Here is a 22,512-nt window from a genome sequence, read left to right as displayed (position 1 = left end):
GATCAAACAGATATCATTATGAAACCCTCATGACATGTAATTGAGGCTTGATATTTTAGTTTAACAATAAACTTTGTCAGGAGTAACTATAAATTGAGAATACAAATACAACCAAATACATAGAACTTGAAACAAACATTTATGTTTACATAAAATGTAAACATGAATACACATTTAAAGGCTCAAATCATTTTTTATTATAATTTTCTTTGCCATTCTGTTGACCTCAATATCTGCTTCGCTTTATATTCGTCGCTTTACCCTCAACCTCTTTTGTCCCAGTCGGGATCCTGCAGGATGATGACGCTGAGTATTTCCAGCGATCTGATTGGTCAGTAGTTGGACTTTTGACTGCTTTTGATCTGTCGCCTCTTCTCTTCACCTGCTCACGAGCACCTTCGTCCGCTCGGCACAGGTTACCATGGTGATGACGAAGAGGAGCAGGACTTCCACCTGAAGTGACCTCGACAACCGCGTTGTTGTGAGTTTCTTGCTTGTTGTTGTTAATAAAGTTGCTTTTGACGGCAGCGGGAGTCAAATCGCTCAGTTGCTAAGCTACAGCCGAGCAGCAACCGAACTGTCAACAAGTCGCCATCGACTCGGAGGCGGATGATCTGCGGCCCCGCTTCAACGTTTTTAAAACCTTTGACCGTCTCCGGTCCGATGGTGCACCGCCGCGGACGGACGGCAGGTGAGCCGTCGGCCGCTCCGGTGACAGCTAGCAACCCGTTAGCTCTCGGTGCTAACTGGTGCTACCTGGCTGTGACGTCACCGCGTCGCCGTCAGAGTCGAGGGAGCGGAGCGACCCGAGTCGGTGCTCGGCCTCGTTAATCCACGCGTCGCCCACCGGTTGTGTAACGTGGTGCTTGTCAATCTGTTTGTATCCCGGTCGGCAACGTTGGCATTGAGCTAGCTGCCCGGTAAAGGGCTGTTACACAGTTTTCTCTTTTGGTGACACCGTCACATCCTGTGACTTCATCATCACCGACAGTATCTGGACCGGAAGACAGACGGAGGCTGTTCCACTGACTCAGTGTCCGGTCGGTTTAAGTTAATCCCGAGTCTCCAGTGTTGTTGATTCACCTGCACACTTTGACAACCAGGTGACAATGTCCACGTCTGCCTGTTTCAGACAGGTGTCGATTCACCTGTGATCAACTGTCCACGATCTCGTGTCGTGATACAGGACCAGGCCTGTCATGATAATTACATTATCGACTCATTGTAGGAAACGTGAATATGAAATCAGTGATTTTCTTTAACCTCAATAACAGTCATCGTGTCTACATGTGTGTGTTGACGTAAGAATGGACGTGTCAACAACAGTCCAGCAACGTCTCGCTGCTTCTGTCCTCTCCTCTGTTCTCGTCGTATGATTCATAAATCACAGGTGTGGGTTATAAAATGTCAGAATATATGGATTCCGTAATATTTTTTTTCTAAAAGGCACCACCATGTCTTCACACTGCTTCTTTTGTCTGAGGCCTAAACACAAAGTCTAAACTCTGGACAACTATTGCTGCTACTCTGTATATAGTATTTATAATTTAATATTTTATTATATTTTGTACATACCTATTGCTTTTTTAAATTTCTTTCTATATTCTGCTATTCCTGCTATATCCTGTCCTCTTTGCTGCTGTAATGACCAAATTTCCCCATTGTGGGACAAATAAAGGTATATCTTATCTTATGTTATCTTATCTTATGTTATCTTATCTTATCTTAACTTAACTTAACTTAACTTATCATATCTTATCATATCTTAACTTATCATATCTTAACTTATCTTATCTTAACATTTCTCTCAGCAGCAACACAAGTCGTATCAGACCAATATACTGCGAGTTCACATGATTCAGTATCAAAAAAAGGTCTTTAAATGACGATAATATTGTCTATCGCAATAATATCTGGGACAATAAATTGTGCCACAAAAAGTAGTTATCGTGATGAGGCCTATACAGGACACGCAAAAAAAAAGAAAAGCAGCTGACCGTCAGATGTGTTTGTGTCACTGCAGGTGGAGCCGAGTCTTCAGAGTAGACGAGGAGCCGATGTCTGTCCTCAGTGACCCCGACTGAGTTCACCAACTAACCTCAGCAGTTTCCAGCACTCGAGACGAAGCAGCCAGTGTGACCAGTATGGCCGCTGCCAACGCCACCAAGATCTCATGGAGGCTGCGTGAGTACAAACTTAAACTTCTCCTGTTACACAACAGACGCAGCATCACAGACAGTATATAAAGACGTCCATGACCTGTGGGGGGCGCTGTGTCAGTCTGAAGGAGAGAAACTAACGGAGCGTGTGGTCTCAGCATTTCCCAGAGTGTCGGTCAGGAAGAGGATTTGACTCTTGTCTGCCCCCTTCAGGTAGTATTTCCTCCCGCAGGTCTAGACACTGAACATGTCCCTTGTGTCTTGTTTTACAGAAGAGTTCGAGGCTCACTCCAGCAGCGTTTCCTGTTTGGCCCTGGGTAAGAACTCTGGCCGCCTGCTGGCCACCGGCGGAGAGGACTGCCGCGTGAACATCTGGGCTGTGAGCAAAGCCAACTGCATCATGGTGAGACGACCGCCACTGCTCCTGTTCGCCATGGCACAGCTTCATGAATCCTCTTCATGAATCTGAACGTGTGTATGTTCGTGTCATCTCTCAGAGTCTGACTGGTCACAAGAGCCCAGTGGAGTGTGTCCAGTTCAACACGTCGGAGGAGCAGGTCGTCGCTGGTTCACAGTCTGGATCAATACGAGTCTGGGACCTGGAGGCGGCAAAGAGTGAGACCAACGTTATTGTTCTGTGTGTGTGTGTGTGTGTGTGTGTGTGTGTGTGTGTGTGTGTGTGTGTGTGTGTGTGTGTGTGTGTGTGTGTGTGTGTGTGTGTGTGTGTGTGTGTGTGTGTGTGTGTGTGTGTGTGTGTGTGTGTGTGTGTGTGTGTGTGTTCGTGTCAGTCAGTGTGACTCTCTCATCTCCAGTTTTAAGGACTCTGATGGGACATAAATCCAACATCACCAGTCTGGGCTTCCATCCGTTCGGAGATCTCCTTGCCTCAAGCTCCATGGACACAAACATCAAGGTGTGTGTGTGTGTGTGTGTGTGTGTGTGTGTTTGACAATGTGTGTTTGACAATATGTGTATGTTTGTTTGTTTTCATGATCTGCATTAATCAATTCTTTTTCCCTTTTTTCCGTTTGGTGAATTTGACCCGTGTCAGCTGTGGGACGTCAGGAGGAAAGGATACGTGTTCAGGGTCAAGGTAAGAAAACTCCGGCTTGCCAATCTACTTCCTGTTTACACCTGAATGATCATGTGACATGTGTTTTCAGGTGTGTTAGTGTGGACACAGATTTTTTAAGGGGCTTTACGAATTCCTCATCTTTCTTTTTCTTTTCAACTCGTTGGCCGCTAGAAGTCACAGCTTCCTGTCTGTGAAAAGAAAACTGTGGCACTGAACTGATCAGGATTTCAGAATAAGAGTTGTTCCCCTTGTGTAAAGTCTTTGACTGTTGAAGGTGTGTTTGTGTCGCAGGGTCACACTCAGGCCGTGAGGAGTCTGGCCTTCAGTCCCGACGGGAGGTGGTTGGCTTCAGCCAGCGACGACTCCACCATCAAGGTTCAGACTCACACACCGACGCCTTCGGACACACAACACCATTTTCAGAATCGTCAGATCACTCACATGCCGTGTCTCCGTGTCCTCTCTTTCCGTCAGCTGTGGGACCTGGCTCAGGGGAAGACGATCACAGAGTTCAAGTCTCACACCGCCGCCGTCAACATCGTCCAGTTCCATCCCAACGAGTACCTGCTGGCGTCGGGCAGCTGCGACAGGTACGACCCCTGGCCCAGGATCAGTTCCTCTGTCAACACTGATATTTCCTCCATGACTCAAAGTCACATTATTGATTGTGAGCTGATCGTATTGATGATGTTGTGTCTCATTGTTTCCTTTTTCAGTTATTGATCCTATTTCATCACATGACTTGTTATTTCTCTCCTGGATGTCGACACTGTGTTTGTGTGTCTGTGTTTCAGAACCATCAAGTTGTGGGATCTGGAGAAGTTCACCATGATCAGCTCGTTGGAGGGAGACACGTCACCCGTCAGGTGAGTCGACCGCCGGAGTATGAGTCCTGACCCGAGCACGGACCATGTGCATGTTCAGGGCCGATGTCGCTACTCGAAACACGTTTATTCTGTATTGCAAACATAAACGCCAATACAGATGTGTGTGGTCGACCTCTCACCTGACCTCTGACCTCTGACCTGTGGTTTCAGGTGTGCGTTCTTCAGTCCGGACGGCGGCTGTCTGTTCAGCGGAGCCACCGACACTCTGCGGGTGTTCGGTTGGGAGCCGGACCGCTGCTTCGACACGGTGCCGGTGGGATGGGGCAAAGTGTCGGACCTCGCCGTCTGCAACCAGCAGCTGGTGAGAAGCTCCGCCCACAAGAGGGAAACATCATGTGTATGAAGACGTTTGGCGACTGTATATGAAGATTGACGACACGTCTCCACTTCCTCTCGTCCCGTCAGATCGGCGTCTCCCACCAGCTCTCCAGCGTGTCGTCGTACGTCGTCGACCTGAAGAGGGTAAAGAAGAGCGGTGGCTCCGTAATCCAGGGAATCGTCCGGGACAACGAGCCGCTCGCTGAGCCCAAGGATCCGCGAGGAGCCGCCCTGCGAAAGAGCTACGCCCGACCCTCGACCACCTGCAGCTCGCAGAGGTGCGACGCAAGATGTTTTCTGAGCTATTTAATTTATTTGGATTATCTTCATGCTAACAAATGCTAACCAATGCTCCCAATTTTCAGTGTGAAATACAAGGATCTAATTATTAACGTGAAATACAAGAAACTGGCTTTGTCAATCGCACGTCGTGATGTCACTCTGCATGTCGTGATGTCATCAGGGTGAAGCAGAGGTCGGAGTCTGAGAGGCGGAGCCCCGAGGGCGAGAGGCGGAGCCCCAGCGAGGACGAGGGAGACGAGAAGTTGTCGTCGGCGGAGATCCACAACCCCGAGGACTTCAAGGAAATCTTCCAGCCCAAGAACGCCATCTGTAGGTCAACCGCCGCCATCACACCTGCTGACAACCAGAAATAAAATTGACAGATTTATTTTATACTCGTTTATAGTTACTTTTTTTATACAACACAAACTTATCGACATGAAAGTTCATTCATTTTTTCTAGTTTTCCACTAACAGATTTAAAATTCATACTTTGTTAGTTTGACTTTAATTGAAATTTAATTTGAAATTAATTGTTTTCATTCATGGCTCTTCTCTTTCGTCCAGCTCGGACGCCTCCCAAGATGTCGGAGCCTTTTCCTGCTCCGCCAGAAGACGGTGAGTCATATTCATCCTTATCATCATCCTCATCCTCATCCTCCTCCTCCTCCTCCTCACTGTGATATCTCACGTCTGCGTCAGTTGAACGGCAACAATCAGACTTTTCTAAATCTCCAGTTTGTAACTTTAAAGCTCCAACCAGCAAAAAAAAATCATAGTCAGTAATAACATTTATTCTTCTTGCAGCAGGAAGTCGAAGCCTCATATTGATGACGACATTACATTTTGTCATGAGAGGAGCAGAATTTTTTTTTCATATCTCAAAAACTTTTAAAAACGTACATAGTTCAAATATCCTATGGACAGTTAAAAAATATTTAGTTCCATGTTTTTATATTTAGATATATTTATTCAATATATTTCAATGTTTTATTTTTATTTGGCAAAATTTGATGAAAAAACATCAGATTTTTATATTTTTCTAAATTCATAACACAATCTCAGTAGTTTGTTCTGTTTATTATGGTGTATTGACTCACATAACGTTTTAGTTTAGGTTGTAATGATTCTATAGAAATGAATGATTTGAAGATTCTATGAAGATATGACATCACAGGAAGTTAAAAAAAAAAATAGCAACAATGTAGGAAGTGGAGGAACATTTCTCCTGCAGAGGTCGAAACTGTCGGCTGCCAAAGATTGATACGTGTAATCAGATTTAACAAATCAGTTTAGTGGAGCAGAGACGAGGAGGGAGAGAATCAATCAGCTTGATAAATACAGATGATGATTGACAGCTCAACAACTCGTCGCTTCATATTTTCTTATTTGTCTCTTTATGTTTAATAAACATGAAACTGGTCAGTTTCAGAGTCTGGATCAGATTTTATCTGTGGAGTCTCTAAATTAATAAATGACTCGTCGGGAACCAACAGACTCAGTAGATTATTGGACTGAGATTTGTTGGATTTTCTAAAAAGTTTCCACAAATTGTTTTAAAATGAGAAAATCAGTCGAACAAGATAAAAATAAAGAGTCTGGATAAAGTAATAATTAATTCAATCAACGGTGAATTGATGTAATAGTTTCGTGAGTAACTGAAAACACTGTGAACCTGAAACTAGGCACTAAAGTCAGATTTTAAGTTTAAAGATATTTGTGATGAGCGGAGTAATGTAAATTTAATTTCAGACACTGAAGCTTCTCAGTTCGTTGTCATCATTGTTCTCATTGTTTGTGTTCTGTTCTCTTCTCTCAGAGATCATACTGGCGATCGGCCGTCAGCTGCAGGACATGACGTGTCCGTTTCCCGACAAGCAGCAGGTCAGTGAACGCAGAAGCCTCCATCATGTGACCCGACGCGTGTGTTGTCACTGTTTGTTTTCTTTTGTGAACAAAGTTTTGTGGTGTCGCAGGCTCCGCCCCTCGCCTCCTCCACTCCCGTCCAGAGGGTGGAGCCCACCGTGGTCTCCTCAGCCGTGGGTCCCGCCTCCTCCTCCTCCAACCCGCCCGCCTCCCGCCCGCCGCCACCTCCTCAGCCTCCCGTCACCACGGCGAGGACCAGACCTCCACCCAAAATCATCCTGAGCACCAGGAACGAGCCCATCGGCCTGAACGTGGCCGACTTCCTGCCGGTGAGTCAACGGTTTTATATCATGTATATATATGTATGTATACGTGTATATATATGTATGTATGTATGTGTACATATATATATGTATGTATACGTGTGTATATATATGTATGTATACGGGTGTGTGTATATATATATATATATATGTATATATATAGCCTCCGTCATGTCACTTCCTGCATCTTTGTTTGACCTGAAATGCCGGTCAAGAAATTAATTCTGATCGTTTATTCAATTAATTTGAGTCACTTTTTTTCAAAGTGTCTCAGTTTCAGATTAAAATATAAAGATGTGAACATGAAAACCTGGTCAGTTAGACTCAGTGCTCCACTCTGCAGAATCATAACGAAGCCTGTTTGTCATTAATATGTCATTGATACATTATCAATGCTCTCATGTGGTAACAGGAATAAAATTAAAAACAACCTCCATGTTTGTTCCTCAGCCGTCGGCCAACAGCCGCCCGGCGGCGCTGAGCGACGAGGACGAGCTGTCGCAGATCAAGAAGGGTCACGCCACCATGTGCGTGATGCTGAGCAGCCGACGCAAGAACCTGGAGACGGTGCGGATGGCGTGGGCTCGAGAGGACGCCAAGGTCCCGTTTTGTTTTATCTGACCTCACAGCGACAGACTGAGGCTCCGCCCTCAACACTGACATGTTTCCACTGTAGAACGGAAAAACCGACCTCCGTCCACACAAGCGTTTTAGCTCTGTATCGTAAAATAATCTGCACAAAACACCTGAAAACACACACATGACCAGTCAGGTGTAAACAGGAAGTAGATTAGTAACAGAAAATCTTGGGTGAAACCCGATAAGAACCAATCAGGAAGTAGAACATGTAACCAGGCGTAACCACAGCGACAGTGATGAGATTTAAAACAAAAGCGTTTCAGTGTGAATGTCGCTGGTGTCAAAGTCTACGAATGTTCTCATGGTTTATAATAAGTAGAAAGTTTTTCTTTATGAAAGAAAAGTAAAAATATTTCATTTTTATGACCTGATGTGATGCAGCTTCATCTGATCTTTGTTTTCTCATCACCTGAAGAGAAAGACAGATTTCACCTCGTTCATTAAGATTTATTCCTCCTCACGACACATTTTATTCAGAAGAGCTTTCAGCCTCGTGTGGTGGACTTCCTCCTCACGTCCCGTCTGTCTGTCTGTCCGCAGAACGCTCTGGACATCGCCGTCTCCATGAGCGACCTGTCGATCGTCGTGGACATTCTCAACATCCTCAACCTCCAACCGTGAGTTTCAGCGTTCATCACGTCATCATCTTTCTCATTACGTTTCATTCGATTTAAAGAGTTTCCTCTGTGTTTGTCTCTGACGATGAATCTGTGACGTCGTCGTCTCTCAGGTCTTTGTGGAAACTCGACCTCTGTACGACGGTTCTGCCTCAGATCGACAAACTGCTGCAGAGTAAATACGAGAGGTGAGAGACGAGGAACTGTCTGCAGACGATTCACGGTTTTATCTTTTAACGTCAGGTTTAAAACGCAAAGAGACGTGTTCAGTTTAATGACTCAACTATTAAACTCAATAAAATATATTGTTTCACTAAACTACAAAGAATCTGAATCCTGACGCTGCCATTTGACCTCTCTGACCTTTTCTTCATCACACACTTCACTCACGTTCAAACGTTCGATTCAAACACATAGTTGTGATATGTACGGAGGCCCTAAAGGGTCAAAACTAAAAATGTGTTGTCTGTTGTTGTGTTTTGACTCTCAGGGGCCACCATAGTTTCATTTCTGTGTTTCTGTATAAAAATGATCGGAACTAAATTGACGTGTGACCTCTCCGTCCTCAGCTACATGCAGACCGGCTGCACGTCGCTGAAGCTCATCATGAAACACTTCTGGACGCTGATCTCCGACACGCTGAGGGCGACGCCGTCGGTCGGAGTCGACATCACGCGAGAGGAGCGGTGAGTCTGAAGCAGACATGTTTATTGCTGACAGCGTTTCCCATGCAGTATGGAATTTGATTTGAGTCATTTCAAGGTCTGGAAAAAAAGAAAAGAGTATATGAAAACATTTGTGTTTCCAGACGGAAGTCTAAACAGACGTGAATCCAAAGATTTTAGAACAATCTCTCGTCCCGTGAAACATTTCCCCAAAGAAGGTGATAAAAGGTCGCCATAGCAACACACTTCTTGAGATGATGCTGGTGACAGTTAGTTACTTTGTACTGTTGATGATAAAATACACACTTACCCAAATTACTAAGTTTAAATATCAATATTTGAATACGAGGGTCAGTTCTAGAACAGGTCACGAACAAATCAACAACGTATTAGAACTTTTCAGCTCGGTGAGTTTTGTACATGTGAAGTGACCGGATGACGTTTGTGTCCTCAGACACCTGAAGTGCAGAACCTGCTGCAAGCAGCTGAAGAACCTCAGCAACATCGTGAAGAACAAGGCGTCGCAGGTCGGGCGCCACGGCAGCGCCTTCAAGGAGCTGCAGCTGCTCATGGCGCCGCTCGACGACGCGGTCTGAGGATCGACGACGACGCGCCGCCCGAGAGATTCCTGATCCGTTTCCTGGAGTCACCGATCCCGCAGAGTCGTCGGGAACAGGAAGAAGAAGAAACGTGATGATGATGATGATGAAGATTATTGAAATTATTATTTAAAGATGTTAGTCTTCGTCATAGCGACACTTCCAGGAAGTCCCTTCGTCTTCCTCAGAATCAGAGAAGAAGAAGAACGTGATCGACCTGCTGAAAACTGAGTGGTTCAACTTCCACCAGACGGAAAAAAACTCACCAAGAAACAACTGTGGATTATTTATAACATGAAAATAAAAACTGACTCCACTTTGAGAAAAGTGACACGTAAGTTGAAGCACGTCGTTAGTGAAGATGTGCTTAGCATGACGACTGGTAACGAAGTCAACAGCCACCTTGACGCTAGCTGTTCAGTCTTTAATGCTAAGCTAAGCTAATTGGCTGTAGTTTCATATTTAGCGAACAGACGCGAGGAGTGTTATCAATCTTCTCATCTATCATTTATCTATCGTCAGAAGCAAAATAAGTTTATCCTCAAATTGTCGACCAGCGGTCGCGTTCACTGGATCTGGTAAACCAAGATGGCGGAAGGCGTCGGCCTCGTTCGGTGCCTCCGTCCAGACAGAAGCAGAGGATCATGGGACGTCGGTGATTCACCGTCGACTGACATTAATCATCGGTCAGAGAACTGAGGTCATGTGATCAGGAGGAACAAACTCTTCACGTGAAGTTTCTGATGATGTCACCATATTTTCACTTTTTCAGACACTGATGTTTTAACTGTATTGTTGAGGATCGTTATTTAAATAAAGTCGCACAAGTTTGGATTAAAGCAGAGTCGCTCTTTGAACCGCTGACGAGCTGAACGTGCTCAAAGAATCGGATTCATGGAATTAATAGGACGACATTTTTATGACTTAGGACAATTATTTGCCATTTGTAATACTTATACAATAACAATTTTATGACTTATACAAAGACAAATCTGATTGATTGATGAATATAAATTGCTATGCAATGACGTTTTAAGACATCATACCTTAACAACTTCATTTTCATGATTTTACATATGACATTTTGATGATTCAATCTATGAATCTTTCTTAGCTTACTTTTTTACATTAATGTTTTTATCATTTCGGATTTATATACTATTACATTTTTGTGACTTCTTAAAATTATATTTCTATGATTTTATATCCGATTACATTTTTATTACACCATTTTAACAGCACATTGTTGCCACTCCTATACTATAAATTTTGTGCCTAACTAATTTACATTTTTGTGCCAGAATGTACTATGACGTTTTACACTTACGCGATTTAGATTTTTTTTTAAATTGTCAAGGATTTTATATACTATGCATTTTTATGCCTAACTACACCATGACAGTTGTATATAACATGATATTTTCTGATATTCATGACGTCTGACATCCTGGTCTTTGTTTGTTTTCGGAGAGTTTATTTAAAAAGGGAATACAAAAAAAAATCCAAACTGTAGGTTTCTACAGCGGAGACAAAGCAGGCGACACGTTGATCATCATCAGCTCCACACACACACACACACACACACACACACACACACACACACACACACACACACACACACACACACACACACACACACACACACACACACACACACACACACACACACACACACACACACACACACACACACACACACACACACACACACACACACACACACACACACACACACACACACACACACACACACACACACACGCGGCGATTATAAGCATTTCTTCTGTTTCACTACAAACTACAACGAATGGTTCTGTCAGTCGCGGGACAGTGAAGAGGAGCTGAGTCTTTTTTTAGTTTCATGGAGATTCGTCTTTCGCTCTCCCCCAAAAAATCATCCACAGGAAAATGCAGAAGATCAAAAAAAACAAACAGCAAGCTTGTTCACAGGCGACCGTTTCCTTGTATTGCTCTAGTCCAATAGGACAGCTCGGTATCAGTGGAGTACCCTGATTGGAGGAAAGGACCGTGAGGGCGGAGACGTGACAATGAGATTCATCTTAATTTTCTTTCTTTAAGATTAACCTCAATTGACGTGTGGCCCAAGTTGGTCCGTCAAAAAGAAACAGAATAAATTCTAAATAAAAGATTAAAGCATGTCAAACATAAATATAGAACCATATTATGCATATATATTATAATCGGCCACATCTGGAATCGTGGGATAGAAAATAACCGAGATTCTTTGTTTTTAAAGTGCAATTTTTACAAAAGGAACAATAAAAGAAATACTGTGATTAGAAAGAAAATACTGGTTTTGAGACGGTGTCGATTTTCACTTGATTCAGTCTGAGAATGTTCGTCGCGTCGCAGGACGACGACTCGAAGGGGAAATCATTTTGGCCGTTTTGTTTTTTCTGCTGAAAAAGAAAAAGAGTCTGAGGATTTTTGAAACTTCAGTAAAGTCTTTGCTCCTTCGTCTGTCCTCCAGCTGTGGGATGGGGTGTGGGGGACGGGGGGCGGAGGTCGTGGAGGTCGTGGAGGTCGTGTCCCAGTAGGTCAGGTCCTCAGGGTGTTGGCCGACGACCCGGGACGTCCCAAAGTCTGCAGGTTCTCTCAGGCCGTCATCTTCAGTCGTCCTGCGGAGACAATCAAACGTCAGTCAGTCAGAGGTCACGTGACCCCGTCCACGTCCACACGTCTCAGGATAAATATGAAAACACGTTTTCTCTCTACGTTCGAGCTCGTGTGAACGTGATGGTGAAGAATTTGACACAAACACAAAGTGACTTTATGAAATGTTCCGTTCAATTTAAAAGTAAACTGTAAGTGTCTCGGTCAACAGGCGTCCTGAGCTCGAGAGGACGCATTGATCCAAAGACTGTTGGTGTGTGTATGAGGACATCTGAGGGTCTATGAGGACATCTGAGGGTCTATGAGGACATCTGAGGGTCTATGAGAACATCTGAGGGTCTATTAGGACACCTGATGGTCTATGAGGACACCTGAGGGTCTATTAGGACATCTGAGGGTCTATTAGGACACCTGATGGTCTATGAGGACATCTGAGGGTCTATGAGGACACCTGAGGGTCTATGAGGACACCTGAGGGTCTATGGGGACACCTGAGAGTCTATTAGGACACCTGATGGTCTATGAGGACACCTGAGGGTCTATTAGGACATCTGATGGTCTATGAGGACACCTGAGGGTCTATGGGGACACCTGAGAGTCTATTAGGACACCTGATGGTCTATGAGAACATCTGATGGTCTATGAGGACACCTGAGGGTCTATGGGGACACCTGAGAGTCTATTAGGTCACCTGATGGTCTATGAGGACACCTGAGGGTCTATTAGGACATCTGATGGTCTATGAGGACACCTGAGGGTCTATGGGGACACCTGAGAGTCTATTAGGACATCTGAGGGTCTATTAGGACATCTGATGGTCTATGAGGACATCTGAAGGTCTAAAGGACACTTAGAGGGTTTATGAGGACATCTGAGGGTCTATGAGAACATCTGAGGGTCTAAGAGGGCATCTGAGGGTCTATGAGGGTATCTGAGGGTCTATGAGGACATCTGAGGGTCTATGAGGACATCTGATGGTCTATGAGGACACCTGAGGGTCTATTAGGACATCTGATGGTCTATGAGGACATCTGAAGGTCTAAAGGACACTTAGAGGGTTTATGAGGACATCTGAGGGTCTATGAGAACATCTGAGGGTCTATGAGGGCATCTGAGGGTCTATGGGGACACCTGAGAGTCTATTAAGACATCTGATGGTCTATGAGGTCATCTGAGGGTCTATGAGGACATCTGAAGGTCTAAAGGACACTTAGAGGGTTTATGAGGACACCTGAGGGTCTATGAGAACATCTGAGGGTCTATGAGGACACCTGAGGGTCTATGGGGACACCTGAGGGTCTATTAGGACATCTGATGGTCTATGAGGTCATCTGAGGGTCTATGAGGACATCTGAGGGTCTATGAGGACACCTGAGGGTCTATTAGGACATCTGATGGTCTATGAGGACATCTGAGGGTCTATGAGGACACCTGAGGTTCTATGAGGACACCTGAGGGTCTATGAGGACATCTGAGGGTCTATGAGAACATCTGAGGGTCTATGAGGACATCTGAGGGTCTATGGGGACACCTGAGGGTCTATTAGGACATCTGATGGTCTATGAGGACATCTGAAGGTCTATGGGGACACCAGAAGTTTGTTAAGGTCTTAAATGTCCACACACGTCCGTCCCTGTTACACTTTTTAAACCCAGAGTGTTTTCAGATTTATCAGGTCAGACATGAAGTAAACAATGCCACAATCCTCGGCTCAGCAGCAGCAGGACGTCCAGCGAGGACACGAGACGACTCACTCACAACATCCACACTGAAGCCACAAGGAAGAGACGAGTTCACACACACACACACACACACACACACACACACACACACACACACACACACACACACACACACACACACACACACACACACACACACACACACACACACACACACACACACACACACACACACACACACACACACACACACACGATGACGATTCGTTCATAAGCTTCAAGTGTCACAAACACCAGACTTAAGTTAAAAACCATGTTTACGTCAGTTTGACTCGAATCAAGAGAAAATAAATGTCAGCGTTGGTTTTTGTTTTTAAACGTTTTAGCTACAAATTTTCTTTGTAGCGGTTGAAGGTGATCGTGTTTCCCTGTTGATTTAAGTAGGCTAACAGTTTATAGTGTTTTTGCTAAGCTAGGCTACCAGTTTCAATTGTATGTGCTAAGCTGGGCTAACAGCTTACTCTTTCTAGTGTTGTGCTAAGCTAACAGTTTGAAGTGTTTGTGCTAGGCTAGGTTAATAGTTTCAAGTGTTTGTGCTAAGCTAGGCTAATAGTTTCAAGTGTTTGTGCTAAGCTAGGTTAACAGTCTGAAGTATTTTTGCTAGCTAGGCTAACAGTTTCCCCTTGTTTCAAGTGTTTGTGCTAAGCTAAGCCAAATGCTTACTGCTGTTTCAAGTGTTTGTGCTAAGCTAGGCTAACAATTTCCTACAGTTTCCCACTGTTGCAAGTGTTTCTCCTCACTTTGGCTAACAGTTTCCTACTGTTTCAAGTGTTTGTGCTAAGCTAGGCTAACATTTTCCCACTGTTTCAAGGGTTTGTGCTAAGCTAGGCTAACCTGGGACTCTCTGTCCCAGAATGTTCCTCTTACAGTTGTGACACAGTGAATCAGTGAACGTGTGATTTCCTTGTGACTTGAAACTCCGGCATTCGAGCAGGCGACACAAACAGCCCACGGGCTCAGTGGGCCCTGCTCACGGCCCTGCAGGCGCAGCTCTGTGGTTAGAGGTGGGGAGGGTTAGATGGGTGGAGGAGGGGGGGGGGGCACCATGCCATGCTGAGCGCTTCCATGCCAAGCTATCCACCAATCAGCACACAGCCCTCTACCTACCTGCCCACCGTCCCCCACCAATGGGCCGGCTCTGTCTACCTGTCTGTCTGCAAACCGACCAATCAGACCAGAGGATGAGGACACACAGGAAGAAGAAGAGAATCTGATGTTCAGCAGGTATTTCTGTGTGTGTGTGTGTGTGTGTGTGTGCCTGTGTGTGCGCGTGCCTGTGTGTGTGTGTGTGTGTGTGTGTGTGTGTGTGTGTGTGTGTGTGTGTGTGTGTGCCTGTGTGTGCGCGTGCCTGTGTGTGTGTGTGTGTGTGTGTGTGTGTGTACCTGTGGACAGCTGCGACTGGGACCTCCTGCGGGAGCCGCTGGGCGTCCTGGAGGCGGAGGACAGGGTGGAGCCGGCGCTGCTGGCCCGAGAGATGGGGAGAGGGAGCGGGGTCACCGGGGGGGAGTCCAGCTGAGGAGAGGTCAGAGGTCGAAGCGTGTTAAAAGAGATGTGATTATTTGATTATGGCTCAGTTTTAGAATTTAAGTTTTAATTATATTTTCATCTTTATTGTCTGAAAGTGGAATTAATTTTTTGTATTTATTTATATTTTATTATAAAAACTATTAGTAACCTTGTTTTCAATCCTTTTAAAATGTGTTATTATTAAGGTATTGATTATAATAAAGTGATATTTCCAATATCTTTGCTGAGAGATTTAAATTGAATTCAAATTCAAACACCGTCAACATGAGGTGAAAATAAATCTCTGACATGTGACCAATCAAACCGGTCGTTACCTCGACGCTGTCGTGTGTCGGCGAGGACGATGTGGATGAGTTCTCCTGTCGCCGTGACGACGACGACGAGCTGAGCTCCACGCTGCGAACGCGCTGAGCGAACTTCAGCGAGCAGACGGACTCGCTCATGTTGCTCGGCAACGGAGAAACCTGAACACAACAACACAGAGTCACGGTGTCGTCAACACACACACACACACACACACACACACACACACACACACACACACACACACACACACACACACACACACACACACACACACACACACACACACACACACACACACACACACACACACACACACACACACACACACACACACACACACACACACACACACCTGCACCATCATCAGGGTCTTGCTGTCCCCGCTCAGGGAGTCCTGCAGCAGGTAGGTGAGGCGGGAGTTCCTGAACGGGACGTGCGAGTGTTTGCTCCGCAGCGCGTTGATCACGTCGCCGAGCGCCGACAGCGACTTGTTGATGCACTGAGCCTCTCGCAGGCGACTGCCCTCCGCTCCCGACTTGCCGATCCTCTCCGAGCCCGCCAGGTCCACCAGGTTCAGCTTACCTGAGACCAGAACGCAGACGGAAAAACACAAGTTGGACTACGACTCACATGTCGTGAGATGTTTGTTTTTTGGCTTTTTAGCTACTTTAGAATCTTCTTTGTAGATGTTGAAGGTGATGTGTTTCTGTGTTTGTGCTAAGCTAGGCTTACAGTTTCCACCGGGTGTGTGTGTGTGTGTGTGTGTGTGTACCTTGCGTGCGGTTCCCGGTGGCCGAGTTGAACCCACACACAGTGATGATGAGCAGAGCATGTGAGCGAGAGCTGTGTTCGTTCAGGTTGGTGCAGGCCGTCGCTCGGTTCATGTGACCCAACTCAAACACCTGAGGACACACACACACACACACACACACACACACACACACACACACACACACACACACACACACACACACACACACACACACACACACACACACACACACACACACACACACACACACACACACACACACACACACACACACACACACACACAAAGTGAAATCAAAGAGTGTAAAATAAAAAAATGACGTGACGACAAAGGTACAGAAGAACCGAGTACGTGAACCTTTAAACTGAAGGTTTGAATCCAACTTCACTGACGAGAGTATGCGTCTGAGGCGTTTTACTGTGAAAGGTTCGACAGGAAGCTCTCACCCTGTTGATGTCCTCCGGACTCTGCACGGTGAACTCGCTCAGTCCCGGGACGTAGAGCTGTCCGCTGCCGTCGGGGTTCATCTTGATGTCCAGCTTGTCAGTGGGATTCTCGCCCAGCAGGTTCCTGACGGACGACAGGGAGGAAACAAAAGACGGAAAAATTAAAATCAACACACACACACACACACACACACACACACACACACACACACACACACACACACACACACACACACACACACACACACACACACACACACACACACACACACACACACACACACACACACACACACACACACACACACACACACACACACACACACACACACACACACACTGTTGTGTCTGTGTGAAAAGTTCAAGCTGCATTAAACTGATCCGACAGATAATCCCAGAGTTTCTGCTCCAGCGTCCAGATGTGGCGTCTCGGAGGATTAACGCAGATGTTCTCTTACACAACAGCTGGACAGACGATCCACATGATCCACTCTTTACATAACTGCATCAAATCGGTCCTGAACACGACGGCGACCGGCGCAGCGTGAGACGATCAGTCTCACTACATCCTGTCTACACATCCAAACAACACACACCGTCTCCACAAACAGGAAGTATGACTGAGCCAGAACTCATGAAAGCACCAAACGTGGATTATTCCACCGTTGACAACCGTCCCCAAAGTCACAGAGACGACGAGGCTTTAAAAAACATGAAACTACGTGTGTGAGGTGATTTTTAAAGATCTTACGTCTTCGGTAGGAACCAAAGGAGCCGAGAGCCACAGACAGAGAGAGGAGGGACAGAGTTGAGAGACGGACCAACGTGCTGTTGCCCAGACTTCGATTTGACTGATGATTTCAACTGTTCTGTATGAAACATAACAATATTCCAGGCCTCTGGTGTGAGGATGACACAGCGCCCCCACGTGGCTGCAACGCTCACTTACACACCAGGAAACAAATATGAATTGTGTTGTGAGGTCATGTTGTAACGTCTTCTGTACGGTGGCCCTTTTAGGACATTTCAGCTCGTCAGGGTCAACGCTTCAACTCTTTTGAGTCTGTAATTTCATAATAATTTCTTATTATTTTACGAACTTGACGCAGACTGAAAGATTCTTTCTTTCCTTATGATTTAAAGATTCAATTTAATCTTACTAGAAAATGACGGACCAGTAAAACAGTATCTGCTCTGGAGTTTGACCACGATTAAGACTCTTAGTCTGGTTTACCGACAGCTAGAACAGTTGATCCTCAGGGAACATGAACCGCATCATCATCGTCATCATCATCGTCATCGTCATCATCATCATCATCATCATCATCATCACGGTCCGTCCGTCCGTCGTCGAGATGTCTCGGTGTCACGTGATCGTCTCTCAGATCTAAACTCTCGTTTCTCTCACCGCAGTGTCTCGTTGTAGATCTCCACCATGCTGACGGTGATCTTGTAGTCCCAGTCCGGAGCTTTGTCCGTCACCTCGGAGAAGAGCAGGCGCAGCGCCCGCTGGTTGATGCCCGGGTTGTCCACGACGCCCTGACAATGACAAACAGACGCAACATTCATATTTAATAAGCGACGACAGAAGCGACGGTGACAGTAAAACAAAAACAAAGGCCGTGTCGGGAGAAACATGGTCCTCACCTCCATGGTGTACGTCTTCCCGGAGCCCGTCTGTCCGTAGGCGAAGATGCAGACGTTAAAGCCGTCGATACAGGAAGTGACCAGAGACTGCACTTCCTGAAACACCTGAAGGACCAATCAGACAGAAGACAGACAGGTTGAGTCACTAGTAATAATAAAAGTACTGGAGTATTTCTACTTAAAGAAACGTTATACTTCAAAGTAGTTCATTTTGTTAATGGGATTTTTTTTCTCCTCAGGTCAGAGGTCGGGGGGTCACGTCTGTGAGTGTCGCCATGGAAACCCCCTCCTCACTCACCTCCTCCTGTGTGGCCTGAGGGGGGAAGACCTTGTCCAGTTCAAAGGTCATGACCTTGCCCTTGCTGGAGAGGTGGAGGACGGCGTCGTCATCCGAGTCGAAGCTCAGCATGGTTTTGGCGTCGTTGGCGGCGTCCTGCTCCTCCTGACTGACGGGCCGCACGCGGCAGAAAACACGGATGTTGCCTGGGAAAGGGCAGAGAGACGATTTCAGTTCCCGGAGAACCGATTCACTCGACTACCTGTAAATCTTTTTGTCTTTTCACCTCGGAGTCGAACGAGCTCGTTGTGACATTTCTTCCTCAGGTTCATCTCACGTTTGTATTTACGCAGCAGCTCCTGGTTCGCGCCGCTCACCTCACTGATCACCTGACAGATCTGACACACACACACACACACACACACACACACACACACACACACACACACACACACACACACACACACACACACACACACACACACACACACACACACACACACACACACACACACACACACACACACACACACAGTTGTGACACGAGGATTTCATCAGGTCGAGCGGAGGTCAAAGATGGCCGACCGGGTCCTCGTCGTCACTCACCTCCTGCTTGGCTTCGCCGATGGCTTTGTCCAGCATGAAGGGAAACTCCTGCACCTGCCGCTTCAGACAGTTGTAGTCGCAGGTGAGCGTCCTGAGCGCCGGCTGCAGACTCAGCAGGTTCATACGTACCCCTGGCGCACGGCAACACACACACGTTAGTCCACACACACACGCGCGCGCTGAGAGGCAACTATAACGGTGAGACTGTCCCGACCTGCCAGGTTCTCGTGGACCGCCTTCATCTCGCTCTCCGCTCGGACGAACGCCTCCTCGATCACTCGGTTCTTCTCCTCCTCCAGGTTCTGCATCTCCACCTCCAGCTGACCCTGCGCTCGCTCCATCTCCCCCTCGTACACCAGGATCTGAGGGAAACGGACGCAAACATCCTCATCGGTGAGGAGCTAGATTCTCCCGATGGTCTGATTCCACTGACGGAGCTCGAGGACAAACAGCTGCAAGCGTCTCGTTTCCAATCCACCTGTTTGTACTTTGTGAATAAATCAGATTTAAAGATTTCACCCAAATAAAAATTAACCTTTAAAAAAACAACAATAATCTCAGATTGGTTATGTGATGAGCTCACCTGTAAGACGGAGGAGGTTACTGGTTCTCTAAACACTTCTGATCAAGTCTGATCAATAATGCTGTTGATTTATTTTTCCTGATTTCAGTTATTATTTTATCTTATTAAGACAAATAATTATTTATTTATTTTACAGGTGCTTTTTTTCAGCCATCATTAAACATTTGGGAGTTAATATGTTGTGAAAAATATATATTTTTTCCTGTAAAAAGTTAATTTCTAAATAAAGTTAAAGCCCCAGTGTGTCATTTTTGTAATTGTCTGGCGGCATCTGGTGGTAAAGTTGCAAACCGCAACCAACTGAGCAGCCGACAGGGAACACTTAATGGTGGCGCACCGCTGTTTCCAGCAGCATCTGACAATTCAACATGAACGCGACGTATTCTGGACTGTTTTGTTTCAACAACCGTATTCAACACGACGTAGAAACCTCATGGAACTATATTTAACTCATTCAGAGTTGATTATACATATATGAACACATAGTTATGGACAATATATTAAATTTCTAAGAATTACACACTATAGCTTTAAGTTTTCTTTAAACAAATATGGTTTTGGTATGAGACTAAAATGTGAGACATCCGGCAGCTTTAAGATCACAGTGGGTACAGTGCGAAACGAAGACACGAGAAAAACATCCAACTCTACTTTAAGGTTCTAGATCAAATATCCCGGTTCCACTGGAGAACACGGAGAACACAGGAGGGCTACGCTCTACACCACGAACTCCACTGCACATCTGGGCTGTCAACACTTGGGGGGAGGGGCTACTGGGGCGGGTTCATATCACAGACTGGGAGAGCTCACAGAACGAGTTGGTGTTGGTGGAAAGGGGGTTAAGAGTCCGACAGGTTCCAAAGCTTCACAGTAAAACCAGTTTACCAGTTGAACCACGTTTGACCTTGACATGAATTCTGAATATATTAAGATAATAATGTTTGTATATATATTAAGTGAGGAAATCTGGGTCGACACCTGCAGACAAGACCCAGGGCTCAAAATCTTGATTATAAAAATCCCTGGTTCTGAGCCGGTGGCTACAGTTAGTGGTTCGTGTTGAAGCTTAGGATCCTGAGTTTGGGGTGTTGGGGGGTTGGGGAGACTCTCGCTGTGATGTCACAGAGAGGGGGGCGGGGCCAACCTTGGACAACCTGCGAACCACCTCACTGTTTCCCCGGCCGACGGCTCTGGAGAGGAGGCCGCAGAGACGGCCTCGATCGGCGAGCAGCTGCAGGACGCATGCAGAGAGTAGAAGGTTAACTGTAGAGGGGAGGGAGGTGAGGGAGGTGAGGGCGGGGACGTGGAGTAGGAACCTAACGTCTGTTTATCTGCCATCTTCCCTCATCACATTTAGCCACTGAGACGAAAGGCTATCGGGAGGTTATCCAGATGTTTCTGGGCTCTGATGAAGGAGTTAGGCTAACAGTTTCCCCCTGAGTCCAGTCTTTATTCTACGCTAGGCTAACAGTGTCCCCATTGTCCAGTCTTTACACTAAGCTAGGCTAACAGTTTCCCCCTGAGTCCAGTCTTTATGCTACGCTAGGCTAACAGTTTCCCCCTGAGTCCAGTCTTTATGCTACGCTAGGCTAACAGTTTCCCCCTGAGTCCGGTCTTTATGCTACGCTAGGCTAACAGTTTCCCCCTTTATCCAGTCAGTACACTAAGCTAGGCTAACAGTGTCTTCCTTGTCCAGTCATTATGCTAAGCTAGGCTAACAGTTTCCCCCTTTGTACAGTCTTCACACTAAGCTAGGCTAACAGTTTCCCTTTGCTATCAGTCTTAACACTAAGCTAGGCTCACTGAGCTCTAGACCTGTATTTATCAAAACTCACAGGAGCTACAGGTTTGACAGAAACTAAGTGGCTTCATGTTGAATCCCTGTGTTTTCTTGGGTTCAGCGGTTTGGGACAGGAAACAGGAAACAGAGGTGCAGCAGACGAAGTTACCTGCGTCCTGAGCTGAGCGCAGGTTCTCTGCGACTCGTGCAGCTGCGTCTCCAGCTCCCTCAGCAGCTGCCTCTGGACCAACAGCTGCTCCTGCAGGGCGGCGTTCTTCGTCTGCATCTCGGCCAGAGCTTTCTGCGAGTCAGCCGACTCCACCGCCACCGTCTGAGTCACGTACTGGAGATGGAGAGCACAAACATAAAGTCACCGACCAGGTTTCATCACAGTCGGTCGCCTGTCATCACTTCACCATGACGACCACAGAGCCGGATGAAGAGCCTCCTCACCTTGACTCTGGGGGGCGCTGCCGCCTGTCGGGCCAGCTCCTGCTCACACTCCGTCAGGCGCAGGGCGAGCTTCTGCTCGGCCTCGCCCTGCCTCCGCCTCGACTCCTCCAGCTGCCGGGTGGAGTCGTCCAGCTGTCGGCGGACAGCCTCCACCCTGGAGCTCTTCTCCAGCAGCTCTCGCTCCAGCTCAGCCAGCCGCCGCTCCCTGTGCCGGGCCTGGTTCTCCCAGCGGGACGCCTCCCGCCGCAGGGACTCCACCTGCTGCAGGACACAGGACATACTGTATCTCACACCTTCATCCAGGTGAAA

General features: G+C 46.5%; 2 protein-coding genes across 6 annotated transcripts in view; one reads left to right on the top strand and one right to left on the bottom strand.

Annotated features, from left to right (window-relative positions):
- Nucleotides 1-152: 152 nt before the first annotated feature.
- Nucleotides 153-10,269, top strand: katnb1 (katanin p80 (WD repeat containing) subunit B 1). Of its 2 annotated transcripts, none has more exons than XM_035627738.2 (20): nt 153-481; nt 2,024-2,184; nt 2,432-2,562; nt 2,657-2,774; nt 2,972-3,072; nt 3,211-3,252; nt 3,526-3,609; nt 3,709-3,824; nt 4,029-4,100; nt 4,272-4,422; nt 4,527-4,717; nt 4,903-5,051; nt 5,289-5,339; nt 6,541-6,605; nt 6,698-6,916; nt 7,361-7,510; nt 8,090-8,166; nt 8,280-8,354; nt 8,736-8,852; nt 9,286-10,269. In XM_035627738.2, the coding sequence occupies exons 2-20, from the start codon at nt 2,145-2,147 to the stop codon at nt 9,425-9,427; spliced, it is 2,091 nt and encodes a 696-aa protein (XP_035483631.2). In that variant the 5' UTR covers nt 153-481; nt 2,024-2,144; the 3' UTR covers nt 9,428-10,269. The 2 variants fall into 2 exon arrangements, with proteins under 2 accessions (XP_035483631.2, XP_047187567.1); XM_047331611.1 differs by lacking the exon at nt 153-481 and adding an exon at nt 511-691.
- Nucleotides 10,270-10,883: 614 nt separating this feature from the next.
- The window catches only part of kifc3 (kinesin family member C3), a 34,631-nt gene continuing 23,002 nt past the window's right edge, over nt 10,884-22,512 (bottom strand). For 3 of the 4 annotated variants that reach the window (XM_035627730.2, XM_035627728.2, XM_035627731.2), the window contains exons 8-22: nt 22,204-22,464; nt 21,920-22,093; nt 19,602-19,749; nt 19,388-19,518; nt 19,068-19,179; nt 18,803-18,987; nt 18,505-18,609; nt 18,266-18,396; nt 16,858-16,981; nt 16,412-16,541; nt 15,992-16,221; nt 15,648-15,797; nt 15,189-15,318; nt 14,914-14,960; nt 10,884-12,069 (exon numbers count right to left, since the gene is read on the bottom strand). In XM_035627730.2, the coding sequence (XP_035483623.1) occupies nt 12,061-12,069; nt 14,914-14,960; nt 15,189-15,318; nt 15,648-15,797; nt 15,992-16,221; nt 16,412-16,541; nt 16,858-16,981; nt 18,266-18,396; nt 18,505-18,609; nt 18,803-18,987; nt 19,068-19,179; nt 19,388-19,518; nt 19,602-19,749; nt 21,920-22,093; nt 22,204-22,464 (2,067 nt within the window). In that variant the 3' untranslated portion in view covers nt 10,884-12,060. The remainder of the gene's footprint in view (nt 12,070-14,913; nt 14,961-15,188; nt 15,319-15,647; nt 15,798-15,991; nt 16,222-16,411; nt 16,542-16,857; nt 16,982-18,265; nt 18,397-18,504; nt 18,610-18,802; nt 18,988-19,067; nt 19,180-19,387; nt 19,519-19,601; nt 19,750-21,919; nt 22,094-22,203; nt 22,465-22,512) is intronic. The other variant, XM_035627729.2, reaches the window with a different exon arrangement.

The sequence above is a fragment of the Scophthalmus maximus genome, chromosome 4 (genome assembly GCF_022379125.1).
Source record: "Scophthalmus maximus strain ysfricsl-2021 chromosome 4, ASM2237912v1, whole genome shotgun sequence".
Lineage (NCBI taxonomy): Eukaryota > Metazoa > Chordata > Actinopteri > Pleuronectiformes > Scophthalmidae > Scophthalmus > Scophthalmus maximus.
This window is presented reverse-complemented; position numbering and strand designations above follow the sequence as displayed.

What these genes read in the sequence shown, in the direction of transcription:
- katnb1 (XM_035627738.2), top strand. Translation starts at nt 2,145, where the DNA reads ATGGCCGCTGCCAACGCCACCAAGATCTCATGGAGGCTGC. An exon ending in GCGACGACTCCACCATCAAG is followed by an intron (nt 3,610 to 3,708) that starts GTTCAGACTCAC and finishes TCTTTCCGTCAG; the next exon opens with CTGTGGGACCTGGCTCAGGG. An exon ending in GGGCTCGAGAGGACGCCAAG is followed by an intron (nt 7,511 to 8,089) that starts GTCCCGTTTTGT and finishes GTCTGTCCGCAG; the next exon opens with AACGCTCTGGACATCGCCGT.